At 47.2% G+C, this 14,186-nt stretch overlaps 2 protein-coding genes across 2 annotated transcripts; both read left to right on the top strand.

Moving 5' to 3' along the window:
- The first annotated feature begins 5,464 nt into the window (after positions 1-5,464).
- Positions 5,465-5,914, top strand: LOC109733492 (uncharacterized). The gene has a single exon (XM_020292715.4). It carries the CDS (start codon positions 5,465-5,467, stop codon positions 5,912-5,914), a length of 450 nt encoding a protein of 149 aa, XP_020148304.1.
- Positions 5,915-10,527: 4,613 nt separating this feature from the next.
- On the top strand, positions 10,528-13,819 carry LOC141020752 (uncharacterized). The gene is made up of 5 exons (XM_073495692.1): positions 10,528-10,859; positions 11,163-11,713; positions 11,852-12,432; positions 12,545-12,958; positions 13,037-13,819. The coding sequence occupies exons 1-5, from the start codon at positions 10,528-10,530 to the stop codon at positions 13,817-13,819; spliced, it is 2,661 nt and encodes an 886-aa protein (XP_073351793.1).
- Positions 13,820-14,186: the final 367 nt, after the last annotated feature.

Genomic DNA, 14,186 nt, shown 5'->3' with positions numbered 1-14,186 from the left:
GGATCTCCAAGAAGATCGAGCAGAACTTTGTATTGAGATCCAAAGAGAGACAAGAAGCCATCTAGCTAATAACTATGGACCCGAAGGTCTGTGGTAAACTACTCACACATCATCGGAGAGGCTATGGTGTTGATGTAGAAGCCCTTCGTGATCGATGCCCCCTACGGCGGAGCGCCGGAAAAGGCCCCAAGGTGGGATCTCATGGGTACAGAAGGTTGTGGCGGTGGAAATAGGGTTTCGTGGTGCTCCTGGATGTTTTCGGGGTATATGGATATATATAGGAGGAAGAAGTAGGTCGGTGGAGCTGCGAGAGGCCCACGAGGATGGGGGGCGCGCCTCCCTGCCTTGTGGCCTCCTCGCTTTTTTCTTGACGTCCACTCCAAGTTCCCTGGATCACGTTTATTCCAAAAATAACTCTCCCAAAGGTTTCATTCCGTTTGATATTCCTTTTCTGCGAAACACTGAAATAGGCAAAAAAACAGCAATTTGGACTGGGCCTCCGGTTAGTAGGTTAGTCCCAAAAATAATATAGAAGTGTATAATAAAGCCCATTAAACATCCAAAACAGATAATATAATAGCATGGAACAATCAAAAATTATAGATACGTTGGAGACATATCAGGCAACGGGGGCGGGGCTCCGGGGCAGGGAGGTTGGGGGCGGGTGGCGCCGCGCTGATACGTCTCCAACGTATCTAAAATCCTCCGTGCTCTTAAGATGCCCTATGAGAAGATACATGCCTGTGAGAAAGGATGTGCCTTATTTAGGCTTGAGTATGCGGACTTGAACTATTGTCCCATTTGCAAGTCTTCCAGGTATATTGTGGTAGACAACAGTATGGGTGAGAAGACGCAGACCAAAATCTCGGTTAATGTTCTTCGGTATATGCCAATCGTACCAAGACTTCAACGTCTTTTGATGGTTGAAGAGACGGCCAGAGAGATGACATGGCACAAAGAGGTCAAAAGAACCGAACTAGATGCAGATGGGAATCTGATGATGGTACACACATCGGATGGTGAAGCGTGGAAGCGCTTCGATGCATTATATGCGGAAAAAGCGGCAGATTCAAGGCATCCTCGAGTTAGCATCAGCACGGTGGGTTCATTGTGTTTGGTTTGACAGCAACCCAATACAGTTGTTGGCCCATATTTGTCTTTCCACTCAATCTCCCCCCCCCCCCCCCCCCCGGACAGATTATACAAAGAAAGAACATTTTTCTGACGTTGATAATTCTAGGGCCGAACTATCCGGGGAAGAATATCAATGTGTACATGCAGCCTCTTAAGGACGAATTGCAAGAAGCTTGGGATAATGGGTTCAAGACCTACGACGTCTTTAACAAACAGAACTTCATTATGTGTGTCTGGTACATGTACTCGACGTATGACTTGCCGGCGTATGCGCTATATTCGTTGGATGGTGTGTGCATGGAAGGTTCCTGTGCCCCACATGCAAGGCAGCTCTTGAGTTTCGTTGGCTGCAGGTGGGTCGCAAGTTTTCTTGCTTGGACTTGCATAGACAGTACCTGGATCCTCGCCATAAGTTCAGGAAAGACAAGAAGAACTTCATGAAAGGTAGAGTTGTCAAAAACTCTGCACCACCTCCGTTGACAGGCCAAGAGACCCTAGATCAGTTAAACGCTCTCGAGCCAGATCCAGAACGTCCAGGGTATTTCAAGGGGTATAATTCGAAATACGCCTGGACTCACAAGACATGCTTATGGGATCTGCCTTACTTCAAAGACCTCCTTTTCCCACACAACATCGACGTGATGCACACTGAAAAGAATATCGCTGAGGCACTTTTTGGTACATTGTTCGGCATAGACGGGAAGTCAAAGGATAATACTAAGGCTAGAGTCGATCAGGAGGCGCTATGTCATAGACCGTTACAAAACATGCAAGAACCGAAAGGAAAGTAGAATTGGACGAAGCCAAAGGCATGGTTCAATCTTGGAAGGCCAGCTATGAGGGAAACTATCTTGTGGGCAAAAATGTAGTTGATGTTCCCTGATGGTTATGAAGTGAATCTAAAGAGGGGAGCGAGTCATGACAAATTGAAAATATTTGGTCTCAAGAGTCATGATTGGCACATATGGATTGAGCAGGTAATGCCGGTGATGTTGCATGGCTTCATCCCTGCAGATGAATGGCTAGTACTGGCAAAGCTGAGCTATTTCTTCTGTGTTCTTTGTGCGAAAGATCTATCGCCTGCCGTGATAGAAGAAATGGAAGAGTTAGCGCCGGAGTTGATCCGCAAGTTAGAGAAGATCTTTCCGCCGGGCTTCTTTAATCCAATGCAACACTTGATTTTGTATCTCCCGACCGAGGCAAGATTGGGGGGGGGTCCGTGCAAAATCGTTGGTGCTACGCAACTGAGAGGATGCAGAAGACGCTCCGAGCAAAATGTAAAAATAAACGTTGAATTGAAGCATCGATGGCCAAGGCATTCATTACTGAGGCGGCGGCAAACTTCGTGACAGCAGACTACGAAGCCAAAAATCGTCATTTGCATAATCCGAAGCCTCGGTACAATGCTGGCGACCATAAATCCAACCTCTGCCTATTCAAAGGGAATCTCGCACCAGCCGGTGCTTCGAAACCAATATCGTTGGATGTCGAAGAATGGCGGACCATTTTGTTGTATATCTTCACCAACCTAACAGAAGTGCGGCCGTACATCGAGTAAGTTCTCACGTACATTGTTTCGCAACTTCTAATTCCTTTGAACTGCTCTTATTCTCGGATATTTTTTGATACAGTCAATACGTCGCCAAATTCTCAGATGGAGCGGTGATCCAAAAGGAATCCATCAAAGAGTATGAGCTTCTGGCAATGCAAGGAGCTGCCTTTCCCGGTTTCATCTCTTGGTTCAAACAAACGGTAATTTCCATTAGACCATTCTCATTTCTTCGTCTAATTTGTGGTTAATGCGACAATCCTTTCGTATTAAACTTGTAGGCTAATTCAGAGTCTATGGACGCCGAATTGAGACAAGTCGCTAATGGTTTTTACTTGGGTCCGTTCATGTGACAAATATGACATCAACGGGTATCGCTTTCGTACCTACAGCAAAGATCTATCTATGACCGACCGAAAGTCTACGAATTGTTGTGTCTCTGCTATCGGCGATGGAGGTATCGAGTATTATGGGAGAGTTGAAGCAATTTATGAACTTCTATTCTATGGTCAAAATGCACCGAATGTCGTAGTCTTCAAATGTTACTGGTTCCAGCCGAAGGAGACTAGTAGGACTCATGAACATATAGGGCTAGTCGCAATCAAACAAAGCACCCATTTAGATGTTCCCGGTGTTTATTATTACGGCTCAACAGGCGACCCAAATTTTCTATCTACCGTGGGCCTGCCAAACTGATCCAAATCTAAATGGTTGGGATGTCGTTTATGAAGTGTCACCACGTGTTAGACCACCTCCCCCCAATGAAGAGGATTATGAACCTCAGACTAACCCAGACACATATGAAGGTGAATTCTTCCAAGAATCGCGTCTTTGCAAAAAAACGCTTCAAGAAACGCTCTACTTCACACCAGAACATTGAAGTGAACCTGACTTCACCCCTGAGCCGAAACAAGAAGAGCCTGAACAAGAAGAGGTTACTGTTGCGGATGACTTGTCAATGCTTGACCGATTACGTAAAGGTGGCCTTCCACATGTTGATGCCGCTGAACCCGATGAGCACTTCATTCATGATAGTGATGATGATGATGATGCATTTATTGATCTCGGAGCATTTATTGAACCCGACGATCCAGATTATTATTAGGTATTCAATTTTTTATGTTGTACTTGATTTATATAGTTACTTGTATGATTGTATGATTTATATAGTTACTTGTATAATTTTCTTACTTTGTATGATTGTTTTTTATACATAGTGCCATGGTCTTGATATCCGTCCACGTCGGCACAAAAATGACCTATACTTACCTTATTTTTCTCTAAATTGACATAATAAGCTTAGTTGGCCAAAAAATGGCATAATTACCTATGTTAGCTCTAAAATGACACAAATAAGGAATAACAAGAAGAAAAACAAGAAAGAGAAGAAAAAGAAAGAATAGAAGAAGAAAGAGAAGAAAAAGAAAGAATAAAAGAAGAAGAATGAGAATGAGGAGAAAAGGGATAAAAAGATAGAAGAGAAGAAGAAAGAAGAGAAAAGAAGAAGAAGAAGAAGAAGAAGAAGAAGAAGAAGAAGACTAGAAGAAGAAGACTAGAAGAAGATTCTTCTTCTTCTTCTAACTTTCTTACTCCCATTTTTGCAGGATGATTCACTTCATGGAAGCGGCATTGATGGACTGCCAGTGTTTAGTTCTTGTTTTCATTTGTATTGATGAACAATGTGAAACTATGTATGTATATATGGATGAACTCCGTGAAACTATGTATGTACTGGATCTTTTAATACCCTATGTGTTCTGTTGCATTGATGGACTACTAGATGTTTGATACATGGGCTAGTTTGATGTTGAAACTATATATATCATATATATCTTTTGAAAATGCAGGGATATAACAGAAAACAGAAAAAACAGCAACAATACAGGCACTTTGCCGTCTGCCGCCGAGGGCAAAGGAGTCTTTGCCGTCCGCCGTAGACGGCAAATAGACCATGTGTCAGCAACCTGTGCAACCTGGGAGCAGACCCATTTGGTCAATTTGTCGTCGGTGGCAGACGGCAAAGAGTTGGGTCTGCTGACGCATCTGCTGACATCACGGCTGGGCAGCTTTGCCGTCTGGCAAAGGCTGCCGTTAGCCACCTAACGTGACTAACGCATGTTTTTGCCGTCCATGTTCTTTGCCGTCCGCCACCGACAGCAAATAGCCTTTGTCGTCCGCTTTGAGGAAACAGACGGCAAAGAACATGTTTACCGTTGCTCTCTTTGCTGGGCAGGTTTGCCGTCGTTGGCGGACGGCAAAGAGCTTTACCGTCCGCTTTTGGTGCCTTTGCCGTCCGGCATGGCGGACGGCAAATAAGCTGATTCCTGTAGTGTATATTCCCGGTAGAGGCCACATGCCAAGATTCCTAGGGAATAGGTCGCCTTGCATGATTCAAAAGGTATTGCGGGCCAAGATAAATAATGATGGCCCTCGGGGCCTTTGAGAAGAAGAATGTTACTAAAGTAGAAAATTAATTTCTGCTAAAATAAGAGAATATTTTATTCCACCTCAATGAATCTAAAGATTTTTTTGGAGGCATTTAAATGTTTATTTTGTTACTATGATTTGTAAAATTAATGAGCATATATATCTTATATTTATCTAATTTATATGACAATGTTTTTAGTATATTTCCTATTAACTTTGGTGAGTACTGAATACACATTTATTGTACACCAAATATTTATAGATTTATCTCTATATATAGCCTGCATCTTTCTGTGCTTACACACAAATATATCTGCAAAGCTTTAGTTGTCAGCCTGAGCTAGAGCACTAGCAATGGCGAAGCATACTACCCTCCTCCTCATGGCAATAGTAAACATCCTTCTCACTTCCACCGCCGCCACCCTGGCCAAGGCCCCCGCCCCCGCAGCCAACAAGCCGACGGCGTACGAAATGCTAGGGAGATATGGCTTCCCGCCGGGCATCCTCCCGGAGGGAGTGCTTGACTACGAGCTCCGACCAGACGGCTCCTTTGAGGTACACTTCTCCGATGAATGCAAACTTCGTGTTGACGGCCAGTACGACATCCACTACAACACTCGGGTCGCTGGGAACATAAATAATGACACGCTCGGCGGCCTCGAAGGCATTAAGGTGAAGGTCTTTATTGCGTGGGTCAGTATAAAGGAGGTTGACCGCGATGGGGATGAGCTTAGGCTGCACGCCGGGATGATATCCAAGTCATTCCCGGTCGGCGATTTCTCCTCTAGCCCTAAGTGTAACTGAGGCTCGTCTCCAAGATGGACACAAGTCTTCGATCACGTCGCTTGAGGTTTCCTTCTTTCTTCGTAGGATTGATGATGCACGTTACCTATTGTTTTGCAATCCCGTGCCATCTTACCAATTCATGTACTCCCATTGTAGTATGGGCTGAGACTGAATGATATAAAAAGTGCCTTTTGTTCGTGATTGCAAAATTTATTTGTGAGATTTTAGTTACGAGGTTTTGGACGGTCAATGCTTTATCTGATTAGAGAAAGCATAATGGTATTGTGGCACAAAAAGAAACTTTTACTTGATTAGCTCTCAACATCATCTTAGATATAACTGGATTTTTTGGATCTTGAATTCGATCTATTAATCATGTCATATCAGCATTGGAGTGAACTGAAGACACGCTGCCATCATCGCCCCTCCCTCACTAGAGTCATGCTAAATTTGTTGTATTAGATAGTCAGGAAGTCATCATGTTAAGACCCCACAGATACAACACGCCAGAACAACAACCGTTGCCGGTGAAGAGAATTATATATTGAAAGGATCCCACCTGAAAACACATAAACGAAGATGAACAAAGGTTGGGTCCAAACAGATCCACGAAACACTAGCACCAACTGAATCTCGGGAGATCTACCGGAGACACACCTCCACACCCCTTCGATGACGGTAGATGCATCACCGTAATGGGGCTAGGCGGGGAGAACCTTATCCCATCTTTAGAGTGCCGTCGCCCCAACGTATTCCTCAGTAAGACACAAACCTAAAACAAACTCACAGAAACACCTAAAAGCGGAGCAAGATCCGTCCCACCGGCAAGGGCCAAGGTCCACATCGCCTTCATATAGATACTTACATATAGACTAGTAGAATGCCCGTGCGTTGCCACGAGATTATGAAATATTTCGCTGGAGTTATATATAGACATAATGCATGTTAAAATTTACATGTATAGAAAAGATAGCACGGGCACAATTGTGTGATTATTGAAACCCACTTCACATGCAATGTATAGTTGATATAAAATGGCAGTTTCACGGTGTACACATAAAGAGTGATGATCCAACGAATAATCTGTTACAAATTAAGATCCACTTGATGCGATTAAGATAGTCTCGCACAATATCAGAAATGTTGTCTGTACCTTCATTCACACGATATTTAAGCAAGTACAATAGAGACTACTTCCTCAACTCGTAACCATCGTGCACAGACAATATATGTAGTTAACACGAATATTTTCTGTGGAAGATCTAAAAATGTGCAACGGAGCTTACCGTGCTAACCGGACAAACCAATTTTAAACCGTTCCACGAGGGCATAAAATCTAAAACACAATTTTATATTTGCTTTTTTTTTTGTTTGTTATGAGATATCGCCGCTTGTGCTTCATTATGTTGTAACATACTCTGTAAAATGCCGTCACCAAGCCACATCTTGTACTGGAAGCAACATGATGAGCCTGAATTTTTTGTACTGGGAACAATATGTTGAACCCCAAACCAGAGCCGTTCTTGTTCATGGGGCTGAGGTGCAACTTGGTGGTAGTTTATTTGAAGCAGACGCAGTGGAACTTGATCTTGTCTTTGTTAGGCTTATAGGGGATCGAAATCACACCAGACTTATCAAGATGATTTAGCACAAAAACAAATATGTTAAGAGCTATTTGAACAAAGCTTTGACAATATGGGTTGGTTAGCCTGCACTACTCCACTTATCTTTGAAAATTGAAATGAATAAATGTTAGCAATTATGTCAACACCACTACAACACTACTGGTCTCTCCATGTAATAAATCAATAAACTCTACTCTCTAACAATCTAGAACTGCATAATGAACACTACTGAAGAAAAATGTAAAACTTGGTCAATGATAATAAATACACAGGTTGATGACCCTTAAACGAATAGTAAACATGAGAGAACGAACACTTATTTAAGGTAGAGAAACTTGTCCCATAATGCTTCGCATGCTTTTGATCACCCCTATATAGTCTGTCAAGCATGTTTGTAACTGTTTCAAATATATACATAGCGGCGTTCATCTTAACACCAGCTTTAGCTTCACAAAAATTCTTAGCTCGGCTAATCTGCATAAACCATGAAATCTATAGGAAGTTAAATGTGTTAAGCTGAAAATAATAGTATATCAGCACTCTAGAAAGAATGGGAGGTTTGATGTTAATTAATACATTAAAAAATGGAGTGCATTCAAATGGAAAAAAGAAACACATAAGAGACTATTACCTTCTCTGGTAGTAGAGAAGCACTATCAATAATCTCAATAAACTACATAATATTCAGTTCCGAAAGGCCGAAGCGACGCTTGCAGCCTTTTTTTACTGGGACTATGGCGGCTTAAGCCAGCCTGAACCACTTCATAAAACTGAGAACTATACAAAGTCCAATGAGTACAGAGGGATTAAGAGAAATAAAAGAAAGAATTTTTTTTAAATCTCATAGATAGGCGATACAGCGTAGTACTCCAATCCATAAGGTGCCATTTATTAATTTCATGTGAATACCTGTTGGACCACGGTATCGATCATCAGCAATCTTGCTAGCAGTCATGTGCAATTCCTCAAAAACATCCCGGAAGACCTTGGAGTTTCTGCGCTTCCATATATTCCAGAGGACCGTGATAACAACATTATAGAGTGAATCTTGTCGAAATAATTATGATTTCGATTTTAGTGGTATTCCCACATTCACTTGATCCAAATACCTCTAATTACTCGAGAACATTCATTCTACTGGACTAAGATACTATAAACACAGAGAAACAATTATATTTAGGCACACTGATAGGAGGGCCTACTATCTAACAAAGTTCAATGAGTATAAATAAAGCTTTGCATAATCAGATAGGAAGAGTATAAGTGGTATAACTGTACTTGGTAGCCTACAATAAAATCTTGTGCGAAGTGGAGAAGAGAAACTAAAAGATGAGCTAAAAGACACAGCCGCAATATAAATAGATTATTTAAGGTTAAATAAAATCTAATCAGCACCATGATTCGACAACCAAGAAATCAAAGTTTGGGAGTATCATTCCTAAAAATGTTTTCCTTGCCCCATAAAAAAGACAAACATCACAGCGAATGAGGTCGGAACCTGGATAATATAAATGTGTTCAAAAATTAGTGAAGGGTGCATCTGATGCACTACAGGATTTCATAATCTATTAACTCTATGCTCCTTTATGTTGTCAAGATTTTAGACGATGTTCTTCCTAATGTAACAACTGACCTTGTAGGAAAAAAACAATAACCCTAGCACCTTGTCCACATTGCTGATGACGAAGGCATCCAGGTGGTGCTGACAAGCCTGTTCTTCTCGAGCAACCCTGCAGCCACCTCACCTCAAGCGCCCCGCTACCTGCACATCCTTCTCCGCGTCAGCATGGTGCCCACAGACCCGCCCCATCCATATCCCCGGATAAGAAAATCACCACCAACATCACACCTCTAGGAGAACTTTGCTGCATTTACAGGCCAATGCTCAGCTCTGGTTGCTACTCTATTATCCTCCTCCTTGTAATTCTTCATAGACTAAAGAGCAAAAAAACATTCAGAGCAAACTATATCCAGGCAATGAATTATATATATCAAAGATTAATCTTAGCAAGAGTGTACTATATATATCACTGATACTGCTTATGAGCAGCTAAAGATGGGCTAATGCTTGCACTGGAGACATTATATTGCCTAGTACGAGCACAAATATAAAAGAATAAAGGCCTTAATATGTGTAATCTCCATTAGAGTAAATAATTTTCTATGCTGAGTTTCCAAATCATCTCCGTAATTGACAACCTGGATGGCTTCAATGTTAAAAGGAATAGCCTACGACTATGAGATGCTAAGCATGCTTTGCATCTGACCGAACTTCTCTGAACCATATACTCATACTATAGCCAAAAAACCATTTGCACACGTGCGTGATAAATTATGACATTTGTTGGCGAGGAAACGACATGAAAAGCTGCTGCTACAGACTGGGTTAAGTGGACAGAACAACAATACCAAATCTAAACAAAAATAAACTGTACTATCATTAAAAAGAATCCATTGCAAGAGCTGCTACAGACCTTGAAGTACGGCAGCAGTATTCAAACACCAACATCGAGCACCTTCAGCGAGGGATCCGGATTAAAACACCAACATCGAGCACAAATATATTTGATAGCTCCACTCCAAAAGTATGAAACTCCTCACGTTGAATACGTATAAACAAAAGGTGAAATAAGGATCTCTTTTGGACATATCAACGAAAAGAGGAAAGGTTATGTCAGAGACCAATCAAAATCATCGAAAGTTCAGCACATCAGTCTTTCAGCAAATGTACATGCAAAGCAATTCTTTCTCGGAGTGAACTCCGAACTCTTCTGTCGCACCGAGACGGTCTATGCATGTGCCGCCGCCGGCGACGACGCCCTACCACAAAAGATCATCTTCGAGTCGCGAGTTGCCGCACCCAACCCCAAGGACCTGCAGCACAACAACACGCAACATACATGGCGGCGAGGTGCCGTGCTTCGATGGCAGCGAGTCCCCGGCCGCGGTAGGGTGCCCCTTTGGTAGCAACGCAGCGCCGTCGTTGGTGGGCATCACCATGCCATCATGGGGGCACGACCAGATCGACCTCTCACGCAGCCGGCCGCCGCCCTCGTTGCCGCACACAAAGGTTGCCTCCTCACCGGATCAGGTCGGAGCGGCATCCCGAAAGAGAAGACCCACACGGTACCCGCCCCCTCGATCTACCTCTCCCAGCGCCATCCATCTGGACGAGATGTGGCCGTGGCGGATCTGGCCACCGCCCCGCTGACTTGCGTGACTCGATCTGGGGCATCCCCGCTCGAGGGCGGGGAAGAGGGCGGCGCCGGCGGGGAAGAGAGCGGCTATGGGCGGGAGACGGAAGAGGGCGGCTGTGCGCGGGCGTTCGAGGGATCGAGGTGCGTACGACGACGGCGGCGTCTCCAGGGGATCGAGGGGATCGATAGGAGAGGTCTTTCTGTGGGGTGGTTTTTTTTGGCGAGGGGGGCGTGCATGGGTGGGATGGGAGGATGAAAAAAAATACCCGTTGAAAAAAAACCGGATGAAAGTGGTGGGACAAAAAAAATTATGGACGCAATCCTACCAACTGAGACATTAAGAATAGAGAAGATATTGATAAACACATGTTGCTGTGTTACCTTGAAAAAATAAATGTAACAAAGTAATGTTCTACACACTCCCACCTTTGACAATGACTGCAGATTCTGGATTGATCTCTTTGACTTTCTGGAAGAAAATCGTGTTCTCTCCGCAGATGAGGCTGCGCTCCAACGTGACGCGCGGCTCGCCCTGGCCGCGTCGATCAGGCGACAGTGCGCGCACTGGCGCCAGCGAGGGAAGCGTCGGGCGGTGTGCGAGGGTGACGAGAACACTCGGTTCTTTCACGCCTCGGCTTCGCAGCGGCGCCGCCGCAACTCCATCAGCACGCTGGAAGTCGAAGGGGTCCAGGTGGTGGACCATGCTGGAAAGGCCGTGGCGCTGCTGGCCTACTACTCGGCGCTACTGGGCCGGCCCAGGACGGCCGTATGGCGGTTCGATCTGGCGGGCCTCTACGCCCAGGCGCCTCGGGGCGCGAAACTGGTGGCTCAGTTCGATCTCGCCGAGATCAAAACGGCGGCCGACAAACTCGATCGCTCGAGCGCGCCAGGCCCCGATGGGCTCGGCCCCGCCTTCTACCAGGCGGCGTGGGGGGAGGGGGGGTGGCCGATGATCTCCAACGGCTCTTCGACGAGTTCCACGCCGGCACAGCTCGGTTAGACGGGATCAACCGCGCCTACGTCGCTCTGCTCCCCAAAAGGGGGGGGGGGGGGGGGGGGGGGGGGGGTGCCGACACCCGCTTCCTTTCGCCCGGTCTCGCTGCAAAATGGCGATGTGAAGATCCTGTGCAGAGGGCTCACGTCGAGGCTGCAACAACAAATCCCCCTCTTGATCGACGAAGACCAGTCAGGGTTCGTGCGGGGGCGAAGCATTTCCGAGAATTTCGTCTACGCCACCGAGCTCGTGCAGTGTTGTCATCGGCGGGCAGCGTCCGCGGTGGTTCTTAAGCTCGACTTTGCCAAAGCTTTCGATTCCATCTGCTGGGAGAGCCTGCGCGCGATCATGGAGGTGCGGGGGTTCCCGTCCAAGTGGTGCGACTGGATTGATGCTCTCTTTCACTCATCGCGCTCGGCCGTTCTGCTCGATGGCGTGCCGGGGCGATGGTTCCAGGTGAAGTGTGGGCTCCGGCAGGGGGACCCCGTCTCCCCCTACCTCTTCCTCATCGTCGCTGACGTCCACCAGCAGCTCATTCGTCAAGATGATGTGATGCGCCACCCTCTGCTGCCTGAGGCGCCCGCGGTCGTGCTCCAGTACGCCGACGACACGCAGATAATCATGCGTGCATGCGCGGATGGTGCTGCTCGCCTGCGGCGAATCCTCGACCAGTTCGCCGACGCTACGGGACTGGTTATCAACTTCTCCAAAAGCACCTTGGTACCGCTGCATACGGAGGGTGAGCTGCTGGGACAAGTGGTGACCGCGCTCGGCTGCGCCACGGGCGTGTTCCCGCAGACTTACCTCAGACTTCCTGCCCATGCTCGCGAAGGTGGACATGTACCTAGCTGGGTGGGCGGCGCACCTACTCTCGCCGGCCGGCCGTTTGGTCCTCATCAACGCGGTCTTGGATGCGCTGCCAACGTACGCAATGGCGGCGCTGCTGCTTCCTCCCTCGGTGGTTCACGCTCTGGACGCCCTGCGCCGCTCCTTCCTCTGGAACGTGGCTGAGCGGGCCACGGGGGCACAATGCTTGGTCGCGTGGGAACGAGTGTGCCGGGCCAAAAGCGAAGGAGGCATCGGCGTTCGCGACCTCGCCACCCAGAACACATGCCTCCTCCTGAAGATGCTTCATCGCCTCCACGCGATGCCCCGGTCGCGCTGGGCGGCCTGGATTTGGAGCAGTGCGGGCGGCCGCTCCATCCTCAACAGCGGCGAGCTCGCGCGCGGAGAACACCGCGCCTCGGTGGCGAAACTGCTTCCGCTCTACCGCACGATCACCAGGGTGGCGGTCGGGGACGGCCGGGCCTGCTCTTTCTAGTAGGATTCCTGGCTTCCCTGCGGGCCTGTGGCGGTGGCGTACCCCGCCCTCTTCTCCCACGCCACGGACGCCGAGGCGACCGTTTGGCAGGTGCGCCGACGTGGCCTGACCGGTTGTCTGGTCCCCAGACTGACCAGGGCGGGCGAGCGTGAACTGCATGCCGTGTCGGCTCTCCTGGTGGCGGCCACCCCACCCGGTGAGGGGGAGGACACGAGGCAACTACGGCATGCTGCTGCGCCCCGCAATGCTCTGTCGTCGAGTGCCGCGTACCGGCTGTTGCGATTTGGCGGGGCGCGGGCTAGCTTCGCGGATATTATCTGGGGCGCGCGGATCCCCTCGCGTGTGCAGTTCTTCAGCTGGCTGCTGGTCCAGAGACGTATACACACTAGAGACGTCCTGCTACGCAAGTGCATCGTTGCCGCGACGGAAGCCGACTGCCCACTGTGCGCTGCGCCCTTGGAAACGGCCGATCACATGCTCTTCGCCTACCCGTTCGCGGGTGCCTTCTGGAACAAGCTGGGCGTCGACACTGATGGAGTCAGGGTGTGCGGGCTGCCTCGCCTTGCCACCGCGGTGGGCGCGGTGACCGAATCGGCAGTGGAGTTCGCTCTACTGTGCTGCTGGCAACTCTGGAAGCACAGAAACGCTGTGGTCTTCCAGCGACAGCAGCCGTCTCTGCAGCGTGTGGTTGGATGCTGCCGTGAGGACACCACACTTTGGCGTGGTCGGCTCCCCGAGAGTCGGAGGGGTCATGTAGAAACTTGGCTCCATGCCCTCTCCGTCTAGCTAGTGTGTGCCTGTAAAAACCCTCCATCCCTCCTCCCTTTCTCCATGTGTACACGGTCATCTATAAACACACTTCCCTGGGGTTCTCCCCTGATCATCAAATATATTCAGGTGGGGGAAACTCCCCCCCCCCCCCCCCCCCCCCCCGAACATTCAAAAATAATAATTAAATTTGGTCTGATTGAAAAAAACTAACCAAAAAGACATCTACAACATCAATTAGTTTCACTAGATTATTTCTAAACTATATGTTTGTACTGCATATATTGGATAGTGTATATTTTAGCCCATGTTTCTGTAGACTCTGTCAAAAGTTTAACTTGGAATATATCTAGATCTTAAAATTAATTTGAGATTGGGTAATTAA

This window comes from Aegilops tauschii, chromosome 3 (assembly GCF_002575655.3).
Source record: "Aegilops tauschii subsp. strangulata cultivar AL8/78 chromosome 3, Aet v6.0, whole genome shotgun sequence".
Taxonomy (NCBI): Eukaryota; Viridiplantae; Streptophyta; class Magnoliopsida; order Poales; family Poaceae; genus Aegilops; species Aegilops tauschii.
Note: the sequence above shows the minus strand (reverse complement) of the source record. Positions and strands in the feature narration are given on the sequence as shown.

What these genes read in the sequence shown, in the direction of transcription:
- LOC109733492 (XM_020292715.4), top strand. Translation starts at nt 5,465, where the DNA reads ATGGCGAAGCATACTACCCTCCTCCTCATGGCAATAGTAAACATCCTT.
- LOC141020752 (XM_073495692.1), top strand. Translation starts at nt 10,528, where the DNA reads ATGGGGGCACGACCAGATCGACCTCTCACGCAGCCGGCCGCCGCCCTC. An exon ending in TTCCACGCCGGCACAGCTCG is followed by an intron (nt 11,714 to 11,851) that starts GTTAGACGGGAT and finishes TCCTGTGCAGAG; the next exon opens with GGCTCACGTCGAGGCTGCAA. An exon ending in GCGGAGAACACCGCGCCTCG is followed by an intron (nt 12,959 to 13,036) that starts GTGGCGAAACTG and finishes TCTTTCTAGTAG; the next exon opens with GATTCCTGGCTTCCCTGCGG.